This window comes from Hemicordylus capensis, chromosome 2 (assembly GCF_027244095.1).
Source record: "Hemicordylus capensis ecotype Gifberg chromosome 2, rHemCap1.1.pri, whole genome shotgun sequence".
Taxonomy (NCBI): domain Eukaryota; kingdom Metazoa; phylum Chordata; class Lepidosauria; order Squamata; family Cordylidae; genus Hemicordylus; species Hemicordylus capensis.
Genome location: NC_069658.1, coordinates 294230201 through 294252519, shown reverse-complemented (window position 1 = coordinate 294252519; position 22319 = coordinate 294230201). Strand labels below are relative to the sequence as shown.

Sequence of the window (22319 nt, the reverse complement as noted above, 5' to 3'; positions counted from 1 at the left end):
TCTCTGGGGATCCCATCTTGGAATCAGGCCCTTTTGCCTTCTCAATTTGCACTGCTGGCCCCTTTTCTTCTGTGGCAGTGTCTGTTTTCTAGGAGTTAACGCTGGGTCCAGAAGAACCCACAGGCTGTGAACTTGCTCATCCAGAAGGAGTGCAGCCCCATCCAGAACAGGCTGAAAACCTATACCCCGATTAGGCCTTCTACTAACCATCTCTGTCTTGTCATAATTAAGTTTCAGCTTATTAGCCGCCATCCAGTCCATCACGGCTTCCAAAGCATGGCTCAGAACCTCCTCTAACTCCCTGGGATCAGATGACATAGTGAGATAGAGTTGGGTTTCATCATCATATTGTTGACAACAAAACTCAGATCTCTGGATGATCACCCCCAGTGGTTACGTATAGATGTTAATATAGAGGCTTCATATAGACCCCACAGGCCCATGGCCACGGGGCTGAGCAACAGTTGCCCAGTAACACCTTTTCGACCCAATCCTCCAAGAAGAACCGGAGCCAGTCCAAGACTGACTCACTCAGGCAGCTCAGAGAGGCAGATTAGAAAGATGCCATGTTTGATGGTATTGAGAGTTCTAGCAGAAGGAGAGGACAGCTGGTCTTGTGGTAGCAAGCATGACTTGTCCCCATAGCTAAGCAGGGTCTGCCCTGATTGCATCTGAATGGGAGACTTGATGTGTGAGCACTGCAAGATATTCCCCTCAGGGGATGAAGCCGCTCTGGGAAGAGCAGAAGGTTTCAAGTGCCCTCTCTGGCTTCTCCAAGATAGGGCTGAGAGAGATTCCTGCCTGCAACCTTGGAGAAGCAGCTGCCAGTCTGTGAAGACAATACTGAGCTAGATAGACCAATGGTCTGACTCAGTATATGGCAGTTTCCTATGTTCCTATGTTCCAGAAACAGAGGTGTACTCCCCCTGTCCACTTCCCAGTGTGGTGACCAAGACTGTTTCAGGCCAATAACCATGTTGAAAACTAGATTGACATGCGTCCAGATACTGTGTGTGGGCTGCCACCACATGCTTTATCACCTTGCCCAATGAGGGAAGAATAGAAACTGGCTGGTAGTTATTAAGATGAGAGGTATCGAAAAAGGGCTTTTTCAATATACGTTTGACTGCCTTCTCTAGAGCAGTTGGAAAATTGTTCTCCCTCAATGAAGCATTGACAAACTCCTCCAGCCACTGAGCTGTGCTCTCTTTGGCAGCTTTTATTAGCCAAGAAGGGCAAGGATCCAGAGCAAATGATGCCCACATGCTACCTAGGATCTTGCCCACATCATTAAGCTCCACAAGCTGAAAGGTATCCAGAATGATTGGACAGGAAGAGACCTGAGGCAAGTCACTGGACATTGCATAATTCTTGGGAGTCCAAGACCGTATGTATACAAGTGACTTTATCTGCAGAGTGGCGAGCAAACTGGTCACAGTGGGTTGCTGAGGACTCCTCACCAGAAACCGGGAGGGAGGCAGCGCTAGTCACTCGAAACAGCTCTGCTAGCCTACACTGTGCAGATGCAATGGTGGCGGAGAAATTAACTTGCTTTGCCACCATCACCACCGTTGAGTAGTCCCTAAAATGGGCTTGAGCCTATGTTTGGTCTGATTTGTTATGAATCTTCCTCAAACAACTCTCAAGTCATTATCCAAGCTGCTTCATTTCCCTAAGCTCCCCAGAGAACTAGGGAGCTGGTCAGACTCTCTGCTAAGCCACAGAGGACACTTAGGAGCTACTGTATCTACCACATGGGTTGTCTCTGCATACCAGAGATCAACCAGAGGTTTGGCAGTTTCACCAGCTCTGGCAACGGGAAACTCTCCAAGAGCTGTCTGGAAACCTACTGGATTCATAAGCCTCCAGGGGGCAGACCATCTTAATAAGGCCTCACACCCCTGCTAAGGTCAGATCACACTGAAAACCTAAACCTCACCAGATAGTGATCTGTCCAAGATCATGGAGTAATGGAAAGCTTCTCCACTCCCAGATCGCTTTCATCCTGACCAACAATCAATCCAGAGTCTGACCTGCTACATGCGGTAGCTACCAAGTCTGACCTGCTACATGCCCTACGCCCGATATTGAGACAGGCCAATGCTTGTCATGGCAGCCATGAACTCTTGAGCTGCCCCTATGGAGGGGGTCTCAGTGTGCACACTGGTACCCCCAGACCACCTTCAACAGTTTGGGCAAGGAGACTGTGGTGCAGTGGGTTGGATGGTACACCATTGGAGTCGCTGTATTGTCTTGAACATGCACACTCAGGAGCAAACATTCAAAACTATGGGATTGTCTGATCGGACCTCTGGAGAGGGGAATGGAATTGCAACAGATTACTGTGACTCCTTCTCCCTGACCCTCAAGACCAGCCTGTTGCTGGATCAGGAAACCTGGGGGACATAAATGGGTAAGATTCACCTTACTCGCCTCATTCAACCAGATTTTATGTCACACAAGCCAGGTTGGCAGGCTCATCCAGTTTAAGACCCTGGATGGTTGATGTCTTTCCTTTAACTGAGCTGGTAATAAGGGCTGGAAGGAGGAATGACCCACAATTGTTGGTGCGATCTTCCCCTGGAATGTGTTGCCTAACCTCTGCTGCCATTTCTCCCTCAACCCACCACACAGTCAATTGAAGCCCTCTGGCCTCCCCACAACTCTTGCTCTCCTAAATGCATGCCCCTCCCCTCTCAACAACTGACTGAAATAGTTAAAGCCTATAGACTGCTGGAAACCCTCCCCCCCACCCCGCCGCCACAACTGTGGAAGACACAAAAAGAAAGATGTGAAATATCACCTCAGAAACCCAGGCTCAGACAAGAAGAGAACTGCCAAGGGAAATAAAGAACTCTGTCATAAACTGTTAGAGGGAGAGAGTAATGAACAGGTTAATTTCCCCCACCAAGCATTCGGCTGTGCTCTCACTGCAGCCCTAAGGTGGGTGAATCATTTCCAACTCGATACAACTGGCCCAATCCTAAAGTCAAGGGGTAGTTGCCCCTCTCATTGGGGACCACCCCAGCAATCTACACAGGAGCAATCAGATGCTCCTGCTCTCACAATGCCCCAAAGGGCCACCCTTTTGGTGTCTCCCCCTTTGGCAGCAGTTCTGCCAGCAGTGACCTGCCTGCAGTTGGGCCTCAAATGTATCAGTCTTCTCCCTAGGAAGTCCCCACCCAAGGCAGAAGTTGATAGGTTTCTGGGGAACACGGGAACAAATTGGGCCACTCTAGGTTCTTCTCTCCATCCTACAACACCTGATCATGTCCTGGCTGTGTCTTTCCATCTGTAGAGCTCTGAGGTCCAGATAAAAGACAATCTTGGGAACTATGCCCTACAGAGTCTGTAGCTACTCTGGCCACTGTGTTGAACTTGAAGGCCCAGGGGTGTTCTCTTTTTTGTGCTACTTGCTGGTGGGGTCTAGGTCTGCGTGCCACAAAGGCAAGAGCCTTGTGCTCTTGTCCTTTGGCTCACGCCAAGAGGCTCACGTGTCTGGCATGAGCAGTTCTTATATAGTCGTCACCTGGAGGGGTGGTGGGAGCAGCAGCAACAAACAATCAGGGCTCCATTTCCCTTACCCTAGGGGAAGGGAGGAGTTCTACCATCCTAAACTTATACTGACTACTGATTTTTTCTCATTTTCTTAGAAGATATGTATACTTGTTGATTTTTTTAAATAGTTATTGCTTCTAGGCAATACATCCTTGGAAAACTGGGTGCACATTTTTCGTATGCTCTTGGTACTGTCATGCATTTTTCCTTGGTGTTATCTGAAACCTTTTGTTAGCCCCTCAATTTATTTATTTGTGTTTGCTTTAACATTGTTTTCCACTTCGTAAAAACATTCTCCATGATTCTAGGGGTCACTGGTTGTATCCATTTATTTGTGTGGCAACTCGTACAGCCTTTTGGATATCAATTAGCTAGCTGTTTACGTGTCTGAGGCTGACCTTTGTCACCTTAGAACTCGGATGATGCTGATCTGGGTGAGCCTCCGGAATGAACTTTGAAAATGCCAGAGTGGCACATCATTAGTGCAGTGCCCTCTGTGTGTGTCAGTGTGTTGGAGAACTGAAGAATTGTCTGTTGATTAAATGGCTAAATCATGGCTGCTTATTCGTGCTTGGCAAAGAGAGATGCTGCCCCTGTCAGTGTTGCCTGGAGCTTCTCAGATCAATGTTTTTTGGTGGGGAGGGAAGCGGAAATAGGGAGAAAGGCAAGGTAATTACCGTGCACTGGTGTTGCCTTTCTGCCCTCGCAAAGCAAATTGTACCTGTAAGAAAGAATCTGCTGCATCACTGACATGAGACAGTGGTGTTTGTGATGCCTCTTTGTTTTTAATACTCAGTATGGAGAGCTACTTATGGGGACACGTGACAGAAGGCAATGTAATCAAGCACTTTTTATGAGGGGAATCCAATGCAACCAGCTCATTGGCCATGGTGGCGTTTAATTATTTTCTGTTAGCATGATGATCCACACATTGTACTGTATTTCCTAAGTTGACATTGGTTGGTCATAAGATCATTTTCTGAAGATAGAGATGGAATGGGGAAACTATTACTTTGTGTCATCTATGTAATTTTTCAATATATGAATCCATGAGCAAGGCTCAACAGAAATATTCTGGCTTGCCAAATAAACTTGGGAAGCAACCCATTTTGACAGACACCCCCCCACACACACGCCCACGGCCAACAAAGTTAGTTACTTCAGTGTCCTCACTCACAATTTTGAAAGCACTGTTGTAAAATAGTACCGCTGCAAGTTGGATTACTGAATACAGTCATATTCCAGTTCCGTTCCAGGAAAACCTCGTGGTTGGTAAGCCATTGAAAAGCACTGGAAATGAGGTGGTGGGGGTAGGGGAAATGCACTTGTGAAAAGACCAAAAAATAAAGAAAAAATGAAACATTTGCCTAAAATCATCTGGAATCCCTTGAAATCACCCAGAGTCATCAGGATGAGTGAGGGGAACCCCTGAAAATCACCCCAGAACCCCCTAAAATTGTGAAACCCCCTACCACAAAAGATCTCGCCAAACCGTGGATACTCAGGTTGCAGTTGACGAGACCTGTCACAATTTCCCAGTCGCGGATACTCAAAACTGCTATTGGGAAAAACTGCGGTTGGCGAGGGATGACTGTACACTTCTAAAAAACAGAGTGCAGTTTTCATAATATCATGTTCTGTTTGCATTGGATGATCTTTCATGTAGCCTTTTTCTGTAGAGTTTTGTAAGACTGGTCACACAAAAGTAGCTATTGAAGTGGAGCTCTTTGGGAGTGTACATCCCACTGGGATTTTAGAGAAGAAGTAGGGATAACTTCTACCATCATACCCAGATCCAAGACAAAGTTTCCCCCTGTTCTTTCCTGTTAAATGGGGGTGTGTGTGTGTCTTAAATTTAGAGTCCTCTTTCTTTGGGGTAAATGCAGATATTAATGGTATTTAACCTTTGTCTTTTAAGGCATTGTCTTAAATTCAGAATCGCCTTCTATGTGGGTAAATATAGTATTGAACTGGTGTCTAGTATTCAACTGGTGTCAACTGGCAGGGAGAAGTTGCAAGACAGGTCACTTGAACTAAGCATATGTGTCTGACAGTTTACAATTTTCAAAGATGTGTATCTTTGGCCAATACTCAGCAGTCATATTAATTTCAAAAATGTGTGAAGTTCCAATCTGTTAGGTAAGAACCACTTTTGTGATTGGATTATGCCAATGGCCTTTGATTGTGGAGAGGTTCTTGAATGACCAGTATACCTATTGGACATGGAGGCAATTGCAGTCTTTCCTGTATTGTTATACATTGATTATTTGGGTGGCATTCTTGCTCTCTAGGTGACTTTCTGACTGGTTTTGGATCAGTTGTTGCAGTTGCTGCATCTAGCAAATAAGTTGGATTTTTCCAGGCGTCTCTGTACATTTAGTTTTCAGTTTCCATAGTTCACTTGCTTTGCACTTGAAATGGTTGGATTTACATAAGAATAGCCCTGCTGGATCAGGCCCAAGGCCCATCTAGTCCAGCATCCTGTTTCGCACAGTGGCCCACCAGATGCTGCTGGAAGACACAGGCAAGAGTTGAGGGCATGCCCTCTCTCCTGCTGTTACTCCCCTGCAACTGGTACTCAGAGGCATCCTGCCTTTGAGGCTGCTTTGAGCCCTCCGACTAGTAGCCAATGATAGACCTTTCCTCCATGAAGTTATCCAAACCCCTCTTAAAGCAATCTAGGTTGTTGGCTGTCACCACATCTCGTGGCAGAGAATTCCACAAGTTGATTATACTTTGTGTGAAAAAGTACTTCTGTTCGTTGGTCCTAGATTTCCTGGCAATCAATTTCATGGGGTGACCCCTGGTTCTAGTGTTATGTGAGAGGGAGAAGAATTTCTCTCTATCTACTTTCTCCACACCATGCATGATTTTGTGGACCTCTATCATGTCTCCCCACAGTCGTCTTTTTTTTCTAAACTAAAAAGCCCCAGGTGTTGTAGCCTTGCCTCATACGAAAGGTGCTGTAGGCCCCTGATCATCTTGGTTGCCCTTTTCTGCACTTTTCCCAGTTCTACAATGTCCTCTTGTCATAGCTAAGGATATTGCTGAAAAAGATCAGGACTTCTGTGGTTGTGACATTTTTGGCTTATGTATGTGAGCCATGAAGATCTTTTTTTTTTTTTTAAAGGTTTGGGAAAGCTTTCATGAATGTATTTAGATGGAACTCTCAACAGTGCATATCATTTATATAAGCATAATAAATACATGTTTAGCAGTCTTTAAAGGCTTTTGTCTCTGTCTGCAGCCATTTAAGGAAGAAATGCTAAGGGTTCCAACATGAGTAATGGTAATTTGATGCAGCTTGTATTGCAAAGTAGAGTGTCCTAGTTCTGTATTACAGGTCCACCAAAATGTGTTTGCCTCACTACTTGCAAAGGGGTATATCCCATTGTGTGTTGTGTTTGCAAAGGAAATAATTGCCTATAGATGGGTTAGGGAGCCAGGCCCACAAATTTTGGCTTTAGATATCATCTTGGGACAAATGCTCATAGTGATTTTGGGCAGCATCTACCACCCAGAGATGGGAAATAGGTGATAGCATGGCTGCACTTACAGCTTTCTGTATCATCCCTTCTTTATCCCTACCCCCAAACTATTTGGATAAAATTGCAGTCCTTTTTGCACAGAGGAAATGGTCAGTGTTAGGGTAATCGTGAACAAATTGTTACACTCTGTTCCATGGAGAACCTTTGGAGGATGTTCCTGCCAATTGTAATTTCCATTCCTCTGATGACAACTTTCTATAGTAGCTCTTGTGTGTTTGTTTCCCCCCTTTTTTTTAGTTTTAAAAGCTTTTAAAACATGATTGTCAATTTGGCCACTGCAGGCCTGATGGTCAGGACAATATCCGTATAACACACCAAAAGCTGAAAGTATTACATTGCTGTTACCTATTATCCATCTTTAGGGGTTAGACCTTGTCAAAAATTGCAGTGAGCATTCGCCCACCTAGATGGCACTGCCCCACCCCAGCTGGCTCATGTGTTAATTCCACATAGAGGGGTGTCTTTGCAGCAAAAGGAGGTGTGGCTGCCGCGATACATATAGCCCCTACTGACTTTAAGGCATTGTCAGTGCTGAAGTGAGAGAGTTTTTGTCAGATGGTATAGGTAAGACTTCAGACTCAATTGAATACAGTTGTGTGTAGTGACATTGATATAATGCTCTTCTCACAATGATTTGCATTCTATTGGGTGGGTGATGGGAAGTGGGGAACAGAGCAAAATGTACCATGCTATGATCTTGACTGTTGCATTTCTTTGCATTTTAAATTTTACTGGATTTTACAATAGCTTTTACATTCAAATTGCATTCATTTATCTAATTTCTACACATAAGTGAATATTGACTTCCCACTTGTCTGTCTGCCTGGTTCACAATAGCTATACATATAAACCATTGCTATAATAATTCAAAACATACATACTCCACAATACTACTCGATTTTACCCAACCCAACCTGCTTTTGTTACTATATTTCAAACCCTACTGAAAAGTCCTTATTAGAAAAATACTGCTGCATTTCTTACCACTTGATTCTCATTCAACAGATTAAGGTCTGGTTTGGCATCATTGCTATCATGTGGAGGTGACTTTTACATCCACATCTCTTGTCTTTTAATATATGGTGAGCCTTTGTGGTGTTCCCAGTATTGCAAACTTCCCAAAAGAGAGGTTTTTGGAGAAATGTGTTTGCATTGTGAGCTGCTGCACATGAACTGCTTAACTCTTGGCAGCTGTGACTTATAAACTGGTCCTCACTTTTCTTTTAGCAAGTAGGAAAATACTCTGCACAGCTTTGAAAAGAACAGAACAGTGGGGTTTCCTCCTCAAGTCACTTCATTAGTCTGGAAATATTCAGAGGCACTGATGCTATACTGATACTTCTACCATAGTACCTGTGCTTTGTTTGCCTGGATGTTGGAGAATATTTTTATGTTAAGTGGCACTAACACCAGAGTATCACTTCTACTCGTTCAAAATAAATACACAAATAAATGAAATGAGATTAAACAAAAAGAATACTCTGTGCTTGGTGGTACATTTTTAAAAAATAGACAGTTCATTTGTTTGCCACTGCCCTGCATTCAGCCAACCCTTTCTTCAGCACAAGTGGTCCTGGGTTCATGTCTCATCATTCTTCGTGGAGTGTGAAATGTGAATAAAATGGGATACAAATGCAGGGTTTTGTTTTTTGTTTTTTTTGTAATCTGGGAAAGAGAATGTTTGGCAAAAGCTATGATGCTTTGTGTTTGGAACAATGTATGCATTAGGTCCTCAGCGGTTACCTCAAGATGACCTCTCCAGTGTGTCTGGCAATTCATGTGAGTTGGCCCTAAGGGTTCCACAAAGAGTTGCCTGAAAAGTATGTGAACTTTTCTCAAAGGAACTAAACTAAACAGGCAAATGTGATAGAAGAGCAGGAGCAGTGAATGGAACACATGTCAAAACAGCAGCTTCAATTTGCAGTCTCTATATTGGGTAATAAACCACCCTTTAAAAACCACAGCCTGTCCTTATCAATTATTTTGTGGAATGGCAAATAGGAGTTGCTATATGAGTCTCTTTGGTTTGTTCTTCAACAGTGGCCAGAGGCTTGGTTTGTGTTTCTGCTAATGCATGTTCTGTCATTGTCTGCAGACAATAGAGATGTGCATGAACCGAGGTTAATGCACAGGTTTGGCGCCATTGAGGTGGGGTGGCAGGAAGCTGCATGGGGTGGTAGAGAACAGGCAAAGACCTGCTCTCCTTCTTTTTAAAGGTGTCGCTCACCACTCTCCCCTGCCGGCTTCGCCAGACTGGTTTGGACCTTGCTTTAATTGAGGCTCATGCACATCCCTAGCAGTCAGTTAAGTGTGGAATTGGACAGATATACATGGCAGTATCTGATAACTAACATTTCACCCTGTCCTCTGATGGGAGGGGGAAGGTGAACCACTTAGTAAGAAAGGGATAGTGATGAGTAACCAGTAATGAATTTCTAAAAGTGTATGGGGATTCCAGTCCTCAAAATGTTCCATCAGTGCAAGTCCACTGAAATAAAAGTAACACATCTAGCAAAGGAGTCTAAAAAATTGCAGATGTTTTTGTTCATATGGAAACTCTCCTAGTGTTTGCTTTCTTCACTGCCTCTTGGAATAGGTGTTCTACTGTCCTGTGGCTTTTAGCTTTGTCTTGCTAGGAAGAAAGGGAGAAAGAAGAGATGTCAACCTCTCATGAGCATCCCTATGGTTCCCCAAGGCCTCACAAACACTTCAGACCAGAACTTAAATAGGTACTTCTAAAGGGTTTTGTTTGGTGCGTATCAGAGGATACAAACTTTGATATATGTAAATGCGTGTTACCTCTGACCTGTACTCAGCATGAAAAAAAGAAAACCCCAGTTAACGTCACATATAAGCAAGCAAATGGGATTTGTGGAATATTAAGCCAAAACAATTGCTTCTGAAAATCCATTATTTTTTAGAACGTTACTTTTTAGTTAAGAAAGAGAGGCAAGAACAAAAGGGCTCTGGGTATCTAACCATGCTGATGTGAAATTCAGGATGCAGTCTTTCTTTGAGAGCTCAGGTTGCATTTTGAGTTGTGTACCTACTGCAGTAAAACAGCCAGTAGTCTATTGCTGTGACTCATTGCATCTGTTGGCTGGATGTTTCACACATACCTGGATGTCAGGGAGGGCCTGTTGCTTGGTTGTATGCTGACATGTAGAAGGTCTGTTTCAGTCCCTAGCATTTTCCAGTTAAAGGATTTCTGACTGGAAATGATGTCTGTCTGAGACCTTGGAGAGTGCCATGATCAGAAAATAATGGTTGGTTTCAGTACAAGGCAGATGTTTATACAAGATAATGGCCTGGTTCAGATGTAATGCCAAACAAATCCTTTGTGCAATAACCTGTCGGCTGGTGCATGCACGCTACCCTCTCCATGGGAGGGAAGGAAGGATTGTATTTCAGATTCTGACATTGGAACATAAAAAGAGATCCTGGCTTGTTCTAGTCAGAGAAACTCTCCAGCTAGAATGTGCTAAGAGAAGAGAGCTGGTCTTGTGTTAGCAAGCATGACTTGTCCCCTTAGCTGAGTAGGGTCTACCCTGGTTGCATATGAATGCGAGACTTTGTGTGAGCACTGCAAGATATTCCCCTCAGGGGCTGAAGCCGCTCTGGGAAGAGCATAAGGTTCCAAGTTCCCTCCCTGGCATCTCCAAGATAGGGCTGAGAGAGATTCCTGCCTGCAACCTTGGAGAGGCTGCTGTCTGTCTGTATAGATAATACTGAGCTAGATGGATCTATGTTCTGACTCAGTATATGGCAGCTTTCTATGTTCCTATGTACTTATGCCCAGTTTGGATGTAATGAGCGATCCTGGCTTGTTCTTAGCAACAGTTGAAAGCAGAAGCTTTGGGCAAAGGAGAGGGTAGAGTGCATGTTCTTGAGCCTAGGAGATTGCCGAGCCTAGGAGATTGCACATGAAGGCAGGATTCAATCCTGACTCTTTTGTGCTTGAGCTGACCCAGTGGCACTCATCACATAATAAAGTGTGTGAGATCACCAAAGAATAAAGAATACATTGGATCATTGCACTTTTAACTGCAGTTAATCTAGACTTTGAGATGGTTCTGTGGGCCCGACATCTTAATTTTATATTCCTACTAATGTACATTCTTCATTTATTTTTCTACCTCAATTTCCTCCTCTCAGGAAATATCTGAAAGACAGAATACACCCCCGCCCTCCGGCTACTTGGAATCTGATCATATTTCATATGAATTCAGAAAAATACCTAACATCCAAGCATTTCAGACATTTAGCAGAAATAAAGAGTTTCTCATCTCTCCACCCCAAACAGTACTTGGGTCAGAATATTGCTTACCCAGCAGCCAGAGGCCAGTTGTCTAGGGAGGCTGAGAGCTGTGGTTTTTTTTTCACTTTCCCAGTTGTGATTGTTTGTCTTCTAAGAATCAATCCCATTTAAGAGCTTTGCAGCCTCTGTTACATTATGTAAGAGGCTTAGAAGGGGGAGTTGTAAGAGAGGAAAAAGATGTTGGTCTTTTGCAGCAAGAGATAAATGTCAAAAGGAAACAATTCTTTTCTCTTGATCTTACAAGGCGATATATCATGTAAGATAGCCTGATTTGCTAAAGGGAACATATTAATATGACAGATATTACTGAATACAGCAAAACCATGATAAATATCAGCATGGGAAAGAACAAATTTATCTTAATATGTCCCATGAAAAGCTGCTACTGAGTGCAAATGGCCTGTATATTGTCTCCAGAAATTGTTGATTCCAGACCTACATACGGTATGTAGGAGAGTGTGTGACAAAAACAGGGCTAAAAGTAAATGAAGCAAAATTTTGTTTTGCATCCATTTCCATCTTGGGTAATCCCTTTGCCTAAGAATAGACTTTCTGTCCATTTCAGTGCCAGTTTTCAATCTGAGGCAAGGCAAAGAGGCCTGGAAAAACATGTAGTAGGATGTTAATTTCCCCTGCTTCTGTTAGCACCTTTCTCAGAAACTGCTGTTTCTGTGGGTGGTTCCAGATGATCTGACTTTAGGAAGAGCTTGATCAGTGCTTCAGATCCTCAGAGTCCCGAACTCTAGTATACTGATAGGATCTGTGCAGGCTATGCTGTCTGCATAGCTTTCTTGCTGAAGGAGTGCCAGAGTGTTGGACCTGGAGCAGGAGGAGGAAAACTTGCTTTTATCATGCTTTTGGTTGGACGCTACATTGCTGAAATAGGGGTATGTTGTAGCCTAGGTGAACACCATCAGCCCACCCAATGTCCATTGTTGGCTGTGGAAGAAAAAAACTGAAAGCACAAACTATTCTGTAGAGCCTGGTTGCACTTAGGGTGCTGGTATATGGAAAAGGGGCCAACCTATTACAGGGACACAACCTACTGTTGCACTTCAGTGCCAGCCACATTGTAAAGGTAAACATTGTAACGTTGTCCCGGTAAACGTTGTAAAGGTGTGCCGTCAAGTCGATTTTGTGCCCACAGAGCCCTGTGGTTTTCTTTGGGAGAATACAGGAGGGGTTTACCATTGCCGCCTCCTGTGCAGTATGAGATGATGCCTTTCAGCATCTTCCTATATCGCTGCTGCCTGATATAGTACCAGCGGGGAGTTGAATGGGCAACCTTCTGCTTGTTAGTCAAGCATTTCCCTGCTGTGCCACTTAAGGTGGCTTAACATTGTACACACTGTCAAATAGAGTCTACTTGTCCTGCAGGTCATTCTCTGCCCATAGAAAAGTAGCACACGTAGTGGGGGCACATGAACTGGATCAGAAAGTGGGGTAGGAAGAGCTGTAATACTCTTGTCCCTTTGTGGCCCCAATCCAGTTTGTGCATACCATGGTTGCTTTGTCTGTCTACCACTTTTAATTGCATGCTGTCTAAGTTTTAAATAATTCAAAACTTGCACACCACATTGTGCAGTTTTGTCACAGCGAAGGCATTGTTTTACTATCCTTGTACCTTTTTATTTTTGCTGTCATTCAAACACATTAACCTGCATTTTTCCATTTTTTGTACTGCCTGCAGATATTTACAATTTAACCACCCTTTTATACATATATTTTGAATGGCAAAAGAGTGGTCTTCATTGGTAGATATGATCTTGATGGGGTGGGGTACACCTGGCTTGTTTGTTCAGACACAGGGGAAATTCACTCTGTTGTGTGCAGAGGCATGTTTTTTGCCTGCAGATTCCCAGGTAATCCTAGAGCAATTTGTGATTTGGTAGATATGAACCTTGAAGTAGGGTGGGGATGACTATAATTATTCACTAAGTGGAGGCTGATGTGTACCGAAGCATGTGCCAGCACCCTCCCTCTCCAAATGCACGTGTGTTGAAGCAGCACATGAGATGCATGCAAGCAATATATAAAAGTGTATGGTGAGGAGTCCAGTGGCACCTGGTGAATACTGGATTGGTAGGGATGTATGATCCCTACCAACAGTATTCACCAGGTGCCACTGAACTCCTCACCATAATTATGTCTGCTAATGCCTTTAGGCATAGCAACTTGCAAGAATGGTCAGGATATTTTGAATGGTCAGGATTGCCAAATGCTTGCCCTGACAGTTGTTCATGTGTCACTGTTAATGTGTGGTAGATTATTTTGACAAATGTTTGGTCGCTATAGGCTACCTTCAGCCTCAGAGGCACGATGCCTCTAAATACCAATTGCAGGGGAGCAATAGCAGGAGAGAGGGCATGCGCACTCGTGCACATCGGACGGGCTCACGTATAAGCATGACATGGGTACACACGCGCCAGTTACTTCCGGCCATGGAGCCAGCAGGGTAGTATGCTGCCATCCCATAGAATGTTAAAAATATTGAGAGCTGGCCGGGGAAAAGCAGAGGGAGGGATAAGTGCACCCTCCCCTGTCCTTAAAGTGAGACACACACCCTACCTTCGAGCCACCCCTGCCTGGCTCTGTGTACATCCCTACAGTTGAAAGAATATTTCAGGTGTAAACTTCTACAACCCAGTGAATATATCAGCTTAAAGCTGGCCTGTTGTCCCCAATTGTGCCTTTAATGGGGGCATGACAAGGAAATGATTGGCATGTGCATCTTCTCTGAGCCCAGTACTGGAAAGAGGACTTTAGCGATTAGGCAGTAACAGCCTTTCCTTTCCTGTAAAGGGTGAACTAGAAGTGTACCCCTGTCCTGACTGACAGGCTAGGGATCAGCCACTCAGCACATGGTGGGAGAATTCTCTCATGGAAGGACATATGCAGATCCATGAGAGACAAGATTGCAGGAAGCTTGAATTCTCTCCTGGAGTTTGGGGTGAGTTCAAGGGGGAAGGGAGCCAGGGCTTTCTGGCTTCTGGAAATTTAGTCTAGGGAACCATTTGCTAGTCAGTTTGCATCAGAAACTTATTTTTGCTTCTATCTGCCTTGCATATCTTTACAACTGTTCTATGGTGTTTTATTTGTAATGCAACTAAGCTAAGAAATGCTGAGCCTGTGCTATTCCAACAGGGCATTGCACATGCTACTGGTGGGCACACGCGTGCCAGCTACTTCCAGCCAAGGAGCAAACGGGACGGCAGGGAAGTACGCTGCTGCACCATAAGACATTAAAAATACTGAGCGCCGGTGGGGGGAAAGCGGAGGGAGGGATAAGTGCACCCTCCCCTGCCCTTAAAGTGAGACCCCTTCGCCTTGGAACCCCCAAGTGTTCAGACCTGTTGGGAGCCCCTTAGAAGGGCCTCTGAACAGGTTCATGCACATCCCTAGTCAACTGATGTGTGGTATTGAGAAGCTTTATTCTCTTTCCCATTTCTGTTTATGCTAACTTCACCACAGTTCACTGATATGGCATTTATTCCAGCCAAATAAGGAGGATTGCATCAGAGCGGAAATTAATGAAGCTAAGAACATCTCATTTTTTGGAAACATTTGTGTGATTCAGCTTTTATTAATCTGCCATTGCTTAATGTTGGTATTTGCTAGCAGTTGCCACACAGTAGTAATTGCTAAATATTTTAGGCACCATTGTGGAGAAATATCGAAAGCCTTGCAAACACAGATGGCATGACTGTATGCTTCTTTATTTTTATTTATGGCCACTTTATACCAAAGGGGTTCAGAGTGGGTTATGGTAAATGTATCTTACAGGAGGATCAGTCTTTAAATCTCTCGGTCCTAAAAGTATGTTCGTGATAGAAAATTCTGCTTGATTTCAGTTAAATGGGATTCCAGAAAATGTGCTGCTGATTGCAGCCCAGGTTGGATATGAAGGAAGGAAAGAGTGAGCAAACATGTTAATAAATATATACATAATTCATTTTCTCACTCAAAAAATTATTTCAGGCATTGAAAATGATTTTCTAACCTAATTGCACTATCCACCCTTCCTCTCTACAAGGATAGATAAGAGAGAATTTCCACCTTACAATGTTTAGGAAAACATAACAGATTTAAGTTTATGCATTTATGTACTGAATGTGAAGTCAAGTCAATCAGTTAATCTTAATTCATGCTCATCTGGGCATGATCTATGTAGTGCCTTTAGCTTGAAAGGACTTTGATAGGGCAGCAAAATAACTGTGTGAGGCTGATTGTCTTACAGGCTGTGTTCCAATTGATTTATAATGCTGTTTTGTTCTCTGTTTTGTCCATTCAGAAATTCGTACGCAGTTGGTGGAACAGTTCAAATGCCTGGAACAGCAGTCTGAATCCCGGCTGCAGCTCCTGCAAGATCTCCAGGAGTTCTTCCGCAGAAAGGCTGAGATTGAACTTGAGTACTCCAGGAACTTGGAAAAACTAGCGGAAAGGTTTTCTTCCAAGATTCGCAGCTCCAGGGAACACCATCAGTTCAAGTAAGCATGTGTTGCCTGATGAAAAGGGGTATGTGGATATTCCAGAGCCCCACTAAGTAACTCGCTCTTCATTGTGACATTAGTGTTATGTGCCCTTTTAGATTATTTCAGGGGTGGGTGAGAGGAGTAAAAATGAATAAGGATTTATGAAACTCTCTCTGAGAGTTTCTGAGGGAAGATTTATATGGACAATGCAAGAAAGTGAAAGCATGCCAGCTGCCTTTATATATCTATAAATGTGTTTGCTCTGTTCGTTTGTTTTTGAAATATTCAGAATTATGTTCCGAACCCCTTGTTAATCCAATTCCATTTGAAGCTTTTGATCACAGGGACAAGGTGCTACTGTTGGTCCCAACTGGAGCAGGTATGATATTGAGAGAACTGGATTTTTTAAAAATTTTTTTGGACCTATACTGGGCAAATGGCAAATCTTCATGAAAGTAATCCCATCAGTAGAGGATTAGGTTTTGGGGTTAAAGACTTTGTTTAAACCATCCTAGCACTTAGTACAAGTGGCCTATATCTATATTGTTGCTAAATCCCTGTGAGTAATAATGCATGGTTGCAAAGTTGGATGGCTTTTTACGATCTTTGGAGTTCGTGGCTTTTGTAATGTAACATCATTTGAATCTATTCCTCCTTTTTCTCTGTCTTTCACTAATACTTGAGAATTCTTTATTGGGAGTTCTTTGGTTTGGGAGAGTGATTAATACTTTTTAGTGTGCCATATTTAGATATTTGCTTTCAGAAACTTGAGTTTAGAAAATGCTAAATAGCCATATATAGATGTTTGTAAAATAACATCTAAATAACTAACTAAAAGAGGATATTTAATACAGTGTCTTGTTTTTGCAGCTCTTCATCTGATTTTTTAAAAAAAGATCTTAATGTTCTCCTTGGCCATGCTATTAAAACTTTCTTTTTGACAAGCACAGCTGTGAACTACTTCCTTTTGAGAGTTTGCCCTTTTCTTAGGTTGCCAACGTCATTTGTGCCAAAATGCTTCTACTGCCCTCTTTCTGAAGATTTAGGACGTTTGACTGTGTGATGTGCTTAACAGTAATAGCCTCTAACTCTGCTCTACTGTGTGTTTCCTTCACCTCATTCAGAGCTGCTGCTTGTGCTGCTGTATTACTAAAATCCTATTTACTCCATATTGCTAAATCTCCTTTAATCTATTTACCCTGATTCTCTAGTGTACAGTCTACCTAATACTTTACAACATGACATAGCTGTTCAGATGTCATACTGTATTTTATTAAATGATTCCATCTTGATTGTTGGTGATGACTTGCACATCCTCCCTGTCTATCGGGGTTGAAAAGGAATTTTTGCCCCCAATGATTGTCATAGATACGTACTGCTTATAAAAATCATTGCTATGGTACATAAATTCTGTACTGGCCAACCCATTTAGTCATTTGCTAATTATGTCCTGTCATACAGTCCTTACAGGGATTTGTTCTGTTCCCTCCAACTTCATTGCCTTGCACAAATGCCACTCTCAACCATTTACTGATTTTTGGCACCTGAAATGATAGAGTAGTGCATACACCAGTGATCTTCACAATGTTTCAAGTGGGGGCCACTTTGGCAAAACACTTTCAGTGCGAGAGCCATTTTGCACTATACAAGTACCATGCTTTCCCCAGTGTTAGGTGTGGAGTGGGGACTTCAAGAAAAACAGAACCTTATCAAGCCCCGGTGCCATCTTAGTTGGTGCTCATGTTTTGTTGGGAAGTGTAGTCCTTCCCAGTGCTCTATAGGGAAAGCTCTGGGAAAGACTTCACTGCCCAGTGCTCCATGCACACCTTCCAAGATGGCACTGGGGCTCAAGAGTGCTCTGGTTTGCTTAAAGGAACCTCACTAGCACGAAGGAAAGTGTAGCACTACGAGCTGGGTATGGTCGCCTCAGCACAGTGACAGGAGTATTTGACTTTGGCTAAAACTTTGCACAGGCCTAATAAACAATCAGTCAGGGGGACTGTACTTAGGGTTAGTGGGAGACGCCACTGGTTCCTGGGTCTTGCAGTGAAGAATGCTGGCATATGCTAATGAGACATAATATTGGAGTATATGTAAGTTTTGTGAGAGAAATATATGCATTGCTTGTAGAATTGTGTGCACAGTGTATCTCCCAGAATGTGCATCTCGCGTGGATTTTTTGCTTCAGGCACCAAAATATCTAAGGTTTGCCCCAAAATAATTTGTGTTTGGAAGTTTGATTTGCCACTCTGTGAGCACATAAACACAAACCATCTTCTCACATTCAGCTTTGTGTTTTGTGCTGGTTGGCTGAAACCAGCACAAACTGGAGATGAAAATGGTATTCTGGAGCTGAAAATGAAATGTTTACATGCATAACATTGCACAATCAGTGCTCCTGATTTCTTGGAAGTGTCGATGCAGATTCTACTATACAGTGGTCCCTCTACTTACGAAATTAATCCGTTCCGAATGCACATTTGTAAGTCGAAAAGTTCGTAAGTCGAAAAGCGGTTTCCCATAGGAATGCATTGGGAACGGATTAATGCGTTCCGGAGCCTAGAAAAAAGACCCAGACCCCCAGGAAGGCTTGCAAACTGCACAGGAACATTTCTTTTCAAGAATAAACAGGCAGTAAACAGGCAGGCAAGTCAAGGAAACCGCATGTAAAATTTGTAAGTCGAGGAAACCCCATCTAAAAATTTGTAAGTCGAAAAAAACGCATCTAAAACCGGATCTAAAACTGCCGTTTGTAACTCGAAAAATACTTATGTCGAGTAGTTCGTAAGTCGAGGGACCACTATATATATTTCTCCCTTCAAGGAGTCCTGAGTGACATGTTGCTTTAGATTCAGCACTGCATCTTTAGATGGGAGAATAACTGGGATTTGAAGACATAATCAGCCACAGCTGTTGGGGAGTGTAATGGTCCGAAACCTAAATATTGGGCTGAACATGGAACTGACCTTGGGAAAGAGGCTGTGAAGGGTGGGGGGGCAAGGAAAAGCAGGCATGACCATGTACCACCTCTCTGCTCTAGTGCACAGACTTGAATTGAATTTTTAGGCCAGGATCTGACCCTGAAATCTCGTATGTTAATCTGGCAAGAGGCATGTTAACCACTGATGAGGCCGAGGGAAATGGAATATACAAAGGCTCTCTTATTTTCATTTTGCCTTTAAGGCATATCTTCACATATGTATTTACTTTATTTATAGTGCTTTTTCTTTGGTAGACTTAATAGATGTATGAAATCCAGGTTCGTATTTCATATATCTATAGCTGCTATCTAGCTGTACTATATGTACTATGTACATATCTATAGCTAAATTAGTAAATAAAAAGAATATTTCTTCTGCTTAACATCTAAGATATGTATGTATGTATGTATGTATGTATGTATGATTGAGGGATGTTAGAGCTTCCTGTCCTGTTGAGGGATGAGTTAGAGTTTGCTGTGCTGGATGGGGTTACACTCCCCCAGAAGGAGCAGGTGCACAGCTTGGGAATACTCCTGGACCCAGGCCTCACCCTGGTATCTCAGGTGGACACTATGGCCAGGAGTGCTTTCTGTCCGCTTCGGCTGATTCGGCATTCATTCCTTGAAGAAGATTACCTCAAAACAGTGGTGCATCAGCTGGTAACCTCCAGGCTTGACAACTGCGTGGGGCTGCCTTTGTGTGTAGTTCGGAAACTTCAGTTAGTTCAAAATGCGGCAGCCGGATTGGTCTCTGGGGCAACCCGGAGAGACCATATTATGCCTGTTTTGAAACAGCTGCATTGGCTGCCAATATGTTTCTGGGCAAAATACAAAGTGCTGGTTATTACTTTTAAAGCCCTGAATGGCATTGGTCCAGATTACCTTAGAGAGTGCCTTCTTCTACATGATCCCCACCACATGTTAAGGGCATCTGAGAAGGTCCATCTCCAGGTACCACCGGTACATCTGGTGGCAACTCAAAGGCGGACCTTCTCTGTAGCTGCTCCTGGGCTGTGGAATGCACTCCCTGCAGAAATCTGTAATCTGAATTCATTATTGGCCTTCAAGACAGCCCTTAAGACATATCTGCTTGGCCTGGCCTTTCAGGGTTTTTAAACTGTAGATGTTTGGCCTGGGTTTCCTGGGTTTTAAAACTGTTTTAATTGTTGTTTGATTTTATATTTTTATAGGGTTTTTTGAACTGTTAATTGATTTTAATGGTTTTTAATTTAATGTAAACCTCTCAGCCATTTTTGGAAGGGCGGTATAGAAATCAAAATAAATAAATAAATAAATAAATACACAAATAGATAGATTTAGAACGCATAACCTCCTTTTCAAGTTTTGGTTCTCAAAGTAAGTAACAAATAGCTGTTTAATTTATTTAACAAATTTATATACCACCCTATATAAAATCTTACGATAGTCTTACAATGTAAACAAACAGCAACTAAAACCTATGAATAATATAAAACAGGTTAAAATTACCATAAATAAAACTTTAAAATGTTAAAACATCATAAACGAAAAGCCTGATGAAACAGGTGTGTTTTCAAAAGTTGTTTTAAAACAATCAGGGATGGGAAGATTCTTATTCTAAATTCATTTGGGAGTATGTTCCAGAACCTCGGGGCAACCCTAGAGATGGCTTGGTTTTGGGTCACTACTAAGTGAGCCGGTGGCAACCACCACTGGACCTCCCTCAATCTTAATAGGTAGCGGGGTTCGTCAAGAAGGCACTCTTAAATACCCTGGGCCGAAGCCATTCAGCCAGTGTAGTTCTTTTAAAATAGGAGTAATGTGATCTCTCCCAGCGGACCCCGGAGACCAACTTGGTTGCCGCATTCTGCACCAGTTGCAGTTTCTAAGCAACGTACAAAGGCGGCCCAACGTAATGTACATTGCAGTAGTCAAGCCTGGAGGTTACAAGCCTATGCACCACTGTTTTAAGGTTGTTTATATTAAGAAATGGACATCGCTGGCATATCAGCCGAAGCTGATAAAAAGCACTCCTGGTCACTGCCTCAACCTGAGATCAGGGAGACGTTTGAGTCCAGAAGTTCTCCCAAGCTATGTACCTGACCTTTCAGGGGGCGTGTAACACCATCCAGAATAGGCAGATCTTAAACCACAGAAAGTGGTTTGGTCTCCCACAATGAGTACCTCAGTCTTGCTAATGATTCTATTAATGAGGTAAATCTAGTCTTGGATGGGGTCACACCCCCTCTGAAAAACAGTCCACCGCTTGGGGATGTTTCTGGAACCAATGTTGTCCTTAGAGGCACAAGTGGTGCTTTTTACCAGTTATAGCTGGTATGCCAGCTGCGACCCTACTTGAAAAGGTCAGACCTGACCTCAGTCACTCATGCTTTAGTAACATCCAGGATGGACTACTCCAATGCACTCCACATGGGGCTGCCCTTGAAGACTCTTCAGGAGCTTTAGCTGGTCCAGAATACTGCTGCAGGGATGCTTTGGGTGCAAGTTACACACCCTTCCTACAGCAGCTTCATTGGGCTAGATTCAAGGTGCTGGTCTTGACTTTTAAATCTCTATACCACTTCGGGCCAGGGTACCTGTCGGAACACATTCGCCCATATGAACCTGCCAGGGCCATCTGCTCAGCATCTTAGGCCCTGCTCATGGTCCCACCACTAACAGAGATCCGGATGGCAAGGACTAGAGACGGCCTTTTCAGTAGTGGTCCCTCGGCATGGGAATGTCCTTGAAGATCTTTTCCATGCTCTCTCCTTCAGTGTTGTAAAAAAACAATTTTAAACACAGCTTTTAAAAGAGGGTTTTAAATGTTTTATCTGCTGCTTATATCTGGTAGGTTCTTTAGTTTTTATAATACTCATTTGTTAGATTTTTATTAATTTTTAATCTGAAACCTTTTAAATACATTTTAATTTTAAATGTGGTTTCAGCTTGGTCTTTTAACTTGTTTAACTTGATTAGTCTTTTACTGTACGTTGTATCTTTTTGATTAATGTTGTGAGCCACCCCTAGCAGTAGGGTACTGGAGGGGCTAGGTATAAATACTTTAAATAAAACAAAATTCAACTTTAGTTTGTTGTCTCATCCAGCCCATTACTTAGTTCCAAGCTAGCATTTAGAGAAGTTAAGCCATCTCCTGAGGCAGTTGATATGGCGAAATAGATCTGATGTTATCAGCATATTGATAGCACCCTGCACCAAATCTCTTGATGATGGTCTCTCCAGTGGTTTCATGTAGATGTTAAAAAGCATTGGAGATAGAATGGAGCCCTGTGGAACTCCATATAATAGCTCTTTGTTTGAAGAGCAATCTCCAAGTGACACTATCTGGAATCTACTTGAGAGGTAGGAGAGAAACCACTGCAAAGCAGTGCCTCCCACCCCCAACTCGCTTAGGTGGTCTAGAAGGATAACATGGTGAGTGGTATCAAAATGGTATTGAAAGT

At 43.1% G+C, this 22319-nt stretch overlaps 1 protein-coding gene across 4 annotated transcripts in view; it reads left to right on the top strand.

Annotated features, from left to right (window-relative positions):
• SRGAP3 (SLIT-ROBO Rho GTPase activating protein 3) overlaps nucleotides 1–22319 on the top strand; it is a 289377-nt gene that overhangs the window by 122668 nt on the left and 144390 nt on the right. For all 4 annotated transcript variants that reach the window (XM_053303031.1, XM_053303032.1, XM_053303033.1 and 1 more), the window contains exon 2: nucleotides 15716–15911. In XM_053303031.1, coding sequence (XP_053159006.1) covers nucleotides 15716–15911 — 196 coding nt within the window. The remainder of the gene's footprint in view (nucleotides 1–15715; nucleotides 15912–22319) is intronic.